Below are 7,349 nucleotides of genomic sequence, written 5' to 3'. Positions count from 1 at the left end.
ATCTGGTGGCGCGTCCCCTGAAATTACAATTTGTCACGGGTTTTCTCTTAATAACATAGTTAGACCTAGAAGTGACACACACTAATGAAATGCCGATGTCCTAGGACAATAGTACTTGGGGGACTCTATCATATAAACCTGTGTCTGGTCACTGTCATTGAATTTACATGCCAATGCAGGATGGGTAGAGATGGGGATTGAATGGGGGTATTTCTGTGACAGTCCCATACTTACACAATCAACCCATGGATACGAAATCCCAAAGAGTGACAAAAGGATAAGATTTAAACATTTCTTTTAATAAAATTCCTATATCTTTTTGTCTGCTGGTGACAGGAGAAAATCACCCATCTGACTCTGACAACTGACTGATTGTGAAAACTCAATTACAGGGCGTGATTGTTTTCCAATAATGGGATGTGACAAAAGTGGATCTTAGAGTGGGACCAAGGGTGCTTAGATTCCTTTAAATGTTTCTAGGGGGTCCACAGTAAAATGAGAATTATTGTAAATTCACTGTAATTTATTCACCTGTAAATACATAAGTTACAGAATGCATAAGAATGAGTATATATTCCTCCCCACTTTTATCTCCCCTCCTACAGGCTGTACTGTACAGTTTAATCATTTGTAACATAATTTGTAAATCAGCCAGTACAATATGGTACAGTAGAAAAGGTGTCAGCTTGTGTTCATATCAACCAGATGCAGAAGGGGCATGTTTTGCATCAGTAATCGTGGGTTTGTTTGTCTACTGATAACATAAAGCAGTGACAAAACTCTTGTGACCTTGATGTATTGTATTTCTCTTCAAAATAAAATTAGCCTATTTAGTATAGATTTTTTACCAGACTTTGTCGTATTAAATAATAGCAAGTACAGAAAGTACAGACATGATTCATTTCTCCATAAAATTACATCTACATCTAGTTGTGTCTTTGTTGCGAAGACAATAATTAATTGGACACATTCTTATAAACAAATGGGTTATAGTGTCACTCCTAAGGTTTCCATATGCTGTACTGATACCAACGATGTTCATCTGAAAGGCTGTGAGAGCTCAGATGAGCTTTGGCTTCTGAGGCAGACAGAGATTATAATACGCAGTTTGATCCCAAAAATCTGGTCCTTTCCAGCCACACCAGCCCTGAGAAAGACAAAATACACACTGGTCAACACTGTATCTGAAAAGTTTTACTTTACAGAGAGAAATGCTGCCAGTGTGGATACATGCCACAGTCACCTTGTCTGTAATAAGCTGTAGGTCCTCTGCTCCTGTGTAATGTGGATCTAGGATGAGATAGCGGATCTGCCCGGTGGTCTCACTCCATGCCACACCCAGAATAGTGTGAGCTAAAACTCCCCCTCCTGCAACATAGGACCATTATTTTTTTAACAAACCTGTTATTCAAATTGGGAATTAATATTTGCATTTCATTGTTAGTCATAACTAATATGGGCTTCTGTAAATGCTGAAACCCTCTGTCACTAAGTCAGCAATAGTTAATTAGATGATTTTTGTCCAGTTAATTACAGTCTATTAAGTATACAGTAATCAAAGAACTGAAATTATAGAATAACATTACTGTTTCTCCTCTGATGTGCATGTGACTGTATAAGTCTTGTGTTTACAAATGCTAATGTTAAAAAAAAAAAAAAAAATTATAGCATCAGACACAATTAATAACTAGATGTTGTCTAGTTTCTTTAATAAAAATAAAAAAACTCTGTTTTGAATTTTAAAGAAAGCTTGGCCCTTTAGTCTGCAACTGGATCATAGATTTTTTGTTTAATATCATACCGACATGTTGCTGTAGACTGTATAAGTGTTTATAGTTTTAAGTAAAAATTCAGTATAATCTTATGAAAGATATATATATATATACCAGAGTTGTTATGTTAAATATATGAGTTTTAAAGTTTGTGCAAGTTGATTAAGTTTAATTAAAGCCCAAAATGCTGGAAATAATGGTCTGACATTCAGCTCACCAATCATAATGGGAGTCCCTTCTGTAAGGAAGTGGTTGGCCAGTTCTCTGCCTTTGGATGCCAACTCAGACCCTTGACTGAAAAGCACACAGATGAGCCATCAGATAAATCCAAAACCTTCACATAAATATTACAATATACAAGGTGCTATGCAGGCGTGTAATCAGACCTCACAAACATGATCTTGGAAGTGACCTCAAGCAGCTGGTTCAGAACAGCCTGAACCTCAATGGATCCGATCCACTGGCGTGATCCCACAAAGGATGTCTGCTTGTCTCCAACGTCCACTAAAGCCTGGAAAACAGTGACCCAAATAGAGGCAGGCATCGCGGACATTATTGATATGAAATTTCAAAAGAAGAAAAAAAACAAATACAGGCACATCTTTTTATTGTATTGTGATCATATTTATAGAAGTACTACCTGTTGGATCTCTTTGTGAGTGGGCACAGACCGCTCTACGTAGCCTTGCTGCTGGAACCAGGAGCAGATGGTCTGCAGGGAACGATAAGCACAGCCCCAGCCATTGTCATCCATACGGTCCTGCATGTAGTGGTGATAGCTGTAGATCCCCTGGACCAAGTACACCTTGAAAAAAAAAAAACAACATAAGACAGGCAAATCAAGGTTACTATCCCCTGTATATTCCTTGAGTACATCTCAGTATCCATCTTCAAAAAGGGGGACAAAGTGTAACAGACTTTAATATGGTAATTAGCCATACCTTTCCATCATCCAGGGTAGGATGTGTGAGGAGCAGATGAGGGTTTCGGAGATAACCGTCTCTGTAGGGCTCATTGGGAAAGTGGTAAGCATTGGCTCTTCTGAAAAAAGGCCTGTCATCTGGTAGCTCAAACTGTTGATGCAATTCCTACCAATAGAGATTTTGTGCAAAATGAATAATGGTGTATTATGTAAATACAAGAAGCTGGATCCACTGCCTGCTGTATAAAGCTATAGGATAAAATGTCAGACTTTCTGAATCTCAGCGTTCCTTTCTATTGTGTACGTTGTTTTTGTGATAAAGATGCTACCAAAATTTGATTGTAATATCAAGAGATTTACATGTTGCTTGCCAGTTTATTTGAGCTTTTAAAGAAGCTCAGTCTGTGGTTCTTACCTTCCGGTGTGTCTCTAGTTGGCCGTCAGGCACTCCTGCTGGGTAAACCACTGTCACTAGTCCTTTTGGCTCTGGAAGAAGAAAGTGGAGTGGCTCAGGGACCAGCAGTGTCGTCCCTTTTGTGTGTTGCAAAGTCACTTTCTCCATCTCAAACAGCTGATGAGTTAGCGCCTCCACCAGACGCTCACAGGCACTGCAACACCAGAATAAAATTTTTTCACAGTGAGATACAAGCTTTATCAAGGTAGTGAGTCTATCACTATTTTAACATTAATATATTGAGTTTACAGAGTCTGACCTGTAGTTCAGATTCAGATTTTTTATTTTTATTTTAAATAAGACATACTCCTTGATCGTGTCATTGCAGCTGGTACGGACAACACAGTCCATGGGAAGAGTCGCAGACAGGAAGTGGGAGCTCTGGAGAGTTCTGCTGAGGATGGGAGCTGAGAGAGGGCCTGGCTTTGTCACCTCCATCATCAGGTTAAGGTTTATGACACTCTAAATGACAAGTTTAGTGGCATAAACACACAACATAAAGATGAGGAAAAGTCATTGCTTATAAGTTATACTATCTCAATGTGGAAAACTACTGTAGATAGTGGATACCTTTTTGTACACATGATGAAGAACAAAAGAGTAAGTATGTTGCACTGTTCCTGCAACATTTCTGACCCCCTACTGAGGACAAACATTACAAAAACTACTATTTCTGTCTTGGCACTCCCACATCCATTTCCATATTAGAAACTTACCACCGCTGAACTTTTCTTGTTTTTCTTTTTTCCAGATTTCTTGCCAAAGCTCTCCTGTTCATCCATCCTGAAATCAATAAAAAATATTAATTATTCAGCTAAACAAAAAAAAACAACACAGGCTAGTCCACATGATCAACAAAACATGACTCACTGTATCCACAGATGTATATCTTCACACAGTGCGTTTGGTGTTATTTCTTCTGGTGTTGCATTAACACCTTTGTTTGGCCATATAATAACAGGACTGTCACAGACTGTGAGAACACAGGATTCAGATTTCACCTGGGAGCGGAGGGTCGCAAATGTTCCTGAGATCGCCTTGTGCATCAGCGACACTGACGGGGGACAGAGACACAGAGAATATTAGTCATTACTGTCCACATACGTCTCTGCACTTTTGGTTTGAGGCTGTTGGTTTGGGTTAGGCTCCTCAGGTCATTTAAGGGAAATATTAATACTACAGCAAAAAATTATCTTTAGATAATGGTATGTGCTTCTAACTTTGAGGCAACAGTTTTAATGAAGGCATTTTTATTTCAATGTAACAATTCCGTTGTGCATAAAACCAGGCCAATGATGAAATGGTTTATTGACTGCAGTGTGGAAGACCTTGAGTGACCTGCAGACCCTCAACCTCAACTTCATTCAACAATGAAATGTAACAAAATTTCTCATTTCTCTCTATCTCACAAAAAAACGATGATTAGAGTAAAGTCTGAAAGATAAATCCTTGTTTGTGCAGTGGAACTTTTTGTTCTTCCCTCAACCATTAGTCATCTCATGATCTCTCAGATTTATTGGTCCCTGAATCACTGGACTTAACAACCTAACTGTATACAGTATTTAGTAGTTAGTAAAAATTTGCTTTAACAGTGACATGCTGCTTAAGGATTGATAATTAATGATCTGGATTAACTATGAAATCATGTCCTGTGTGTCATGTACTTATACTCAAGAAGACTTATTCATGCAGGACTTCTACTTGTAAAGGAGCATGTTTAGATTGTTGTATTGGCACCTCTACTTTAGTTAAGGATTTGAATACTCCTCCCACCACTGGTAATGTTCCTCCCATGCAGTAACTGATTTGTTACAGCATCCCACAAGACGGAAGCAGCCAGGAAGTGAAACCCAACATAAAAACACGAGAAACCCACGTTTAAATAAAGAATATTGTGGTTAAGAGTCCATAAACATGCAGTACCGTCTGGGCTGTCCAGCTGACATTTGAGCTCCAGCCGCCCTCTCACACGGAGGATGGTCCCAGTGTAGGGGGGATGTGAGTCAACAAGCACCTGAGGGAACACAGGGCACGTTAACCAGCTGACAGAGTTGATAACACACATCTACATTATTTTGTGCTTTTATTTACTACTGAGGAAGAGTTGAGGAGCCGCTGTCAGCTGCTAGTTATCTACTAGCAACAAACTAACAGCAAGCTGAGGGAAACATTAAGCTATACTACATTAAACTAGATAATTTATCAGTAAACTTACCATGGTGGAGTTGAGTCAAGCAATGTACAACTACTCTCTACGCACTGGACGCTGACATGTTTGTTGTACGTGTCTCTGGCTGCTGCATCCTATTGGACCATACTGACCCCACCCGCTGATGTTGCGTTCAGGGTAACTCGTAATTTTTGGAAGTTTTTCCCGGATAACAGAGATGATTACAGCTGTGGCTCGTAACCTTTTTAGGGGGTATCTCCATGTAGGGAGTCTGGATACTTAGTTCCACTTTTTTTCTTCCTCAGATTCTTTTAGTAAAATAAGTTTTAAGATACCTGAGGAGGTACATGCCATTTTACAAGAAAATAAAATATTTCAGTGTAGTCTGAAAAATAGACACAATTTTGTGTAGCAGATTTTTTTTTCTTTCTCTCTGGGCTGCACTACAGTTGACCAAGAGATGCATTGGTTTTCCATCTCCTGTGCAAAAGCAACTAAAATGCGATCCATTCAGCTCAATTAAGTTATTAAATCATAAAGAATTATAATAATTGGACATTCATCTTTGCTCTTCTGTTGTGATAGTTACTACCATAAGTTGATTTTTAAGAGATTCAAGCAATACAAAATGCTCATGAGAGAGTGAAAATTGCTCCAGTCATACTGTAAATGAGTGTCATGTAAAATCTCCTGTCGTGGTGCTGTTAGTACAGTATTAAGTGTGTTCAGCCTTAGTGATGCATACTATATCTAATTATTCCAGCATCTGTGCCCATGTCACCCGTCTTATGCAACACTTGAAAACATGCATCAACATGCTTGCATTTTACATTTTTTGTTCAGCTATTTATTTTGATTTTTTTGAAATTATGTTTTTAAAAGGATAAGTGATTCAAGGGAAGTTTGAATAATCACAATGAATACATAGCTAAACAGTAAAACCTGTTTCTTGTGTGTTGCCTGTTTGCTGCAGGCTATTACATGGTAGCCATGCACGCAAGGCCAGGCAGGATGAGTGGACACAGGGTTAGAGATACTGCACTGTATGTCATTATTCTGTATGTAGAAGAGGATGCTTTCTATCTATCTGAAAAAAAACTATCTATCCAAAACTCTTTGAACTCAGTAAGCTTTGAAAAATCAAATGATCATCAAAGGCTGCACTAATAGTAAGAAGACAAATCAGATAGCAGTACGTATTTACCTGTAAATGAAAGGACTTACATTACAGGCTTTTTACAACTATGTATTATGGCAAAGTCAAATAAAGCAAATCCAGAAGTCATGAAGCGAAGTTGAAAATGAGGCTAATTTTAGGTCAGTGATGTTTTGTTCTAACATTGCTTCTGGAAAAAGATCATCAAGGGTTTGTTAGGATTAGTGGGAAAAGGAGCTGACATGGCCTTTTTCCTATCCCAAGCATTCAAAATCAGTCGCCTGTAGAAGATTGTTAGAAAAAAAACAAAACATAAACACACTTAACAGATCTAATGTACATTAGTAGACTGTAGTGTTAGGAATTATGAACATTTGGATGAAATCGCTTCACCATATTGCACCTTCTCAGTTTTGTCTGATGTGCCAATTAGTTTTGAGGACCAATTTTGTTATTTACAAGAGAACATAAATGCAACATTACCAAAGAAGATTTCATGTAAGTATCTATTGGAAGGTTTTATGTGCCTGAATGTTACAATCTGCCTAAAAAAAACTTTCTTCTTGTGAAACTGGGTGTATATACATTGTAAGTGTCTGAGGTCATGGCTGTTAAGTTCCCGTGGACTTAGTGTTCTGGGCTTGATTTGTGATGAGATTAGCTATCTCTCTGGGTATCATAAACACAGAGTTGGGATCTGTGGAAGAGAGTGTGCAAGGACTGAATAAATGGCAGGGACTGAAACTCACATTAGAAATGTACATTCATCATATGGACATAGGCAAAGTTTATCTTTGGATCCATTTGTTTGTGTAATATTTATTAAAAATGATTGATGGCAGGATGTAGCAAAGCAAATAAGAGTGTTTGGATTA

The 7,349-nt window shown here is 38.3% G+C and overlaps 1 protein-coding gene across 1 annotated transcript; it reads right to left on the bottom strand.

Annotated features, from left to right (window-relative positions):
* Positions 1-278: 278 nt before the first annotated feature.
* Positions 279-5,440, bottom strand: ufsp2 (ufm1-specific peptidase 2). The gene is made up of 12 exons (XM_056371892.1): positions 5,364-5,440; positions 5,072-5,162; positions 4,019-4,202; positions 3,865-3,931; positions 3,456-3,610; positions 3,110-3,302; positions 2,714-2,860; positions 2,413-2,577; positions 2,159-2,283; positions 1,990-2,066; positions 1,244-1,368; positions 279-1,147 (listed from the first exon to the last, which is right to left on the bottom strand). Exons 1-12 carry the CDS (start codon positions 5,364-5,366, stop codon positions 1,061-1,063), a joined length of 1,419 nt encoding a protein of 472 aa, XP_056227867.1. The 5' UTR covers positions 5,367-5,440; the 3' UTR covers positions 279-1,060.
* Positions 5,441-7,349: the final 1,909 nt, after the last annotated feature.

Source organism: Seriola aureovittata, chromosome 3, assembly GCF_021018895.1.
Source record: "Seriola aureovittata isolate HTS-2021-v1 ecotype China chromosome 3, ASM2101889v1, whole genome shotgun sequence".
Lineage (NCBI taxonomy): Eukaryota > Metazoa > Chordata > Actinopteri > Carangiformes > Carangidae > Seriola > Seriola aureovittata.
Note: the sequence above shows the minus strand (reverse complement) of the source record. Positions and strands in the feature narration are given on the sequence as shown.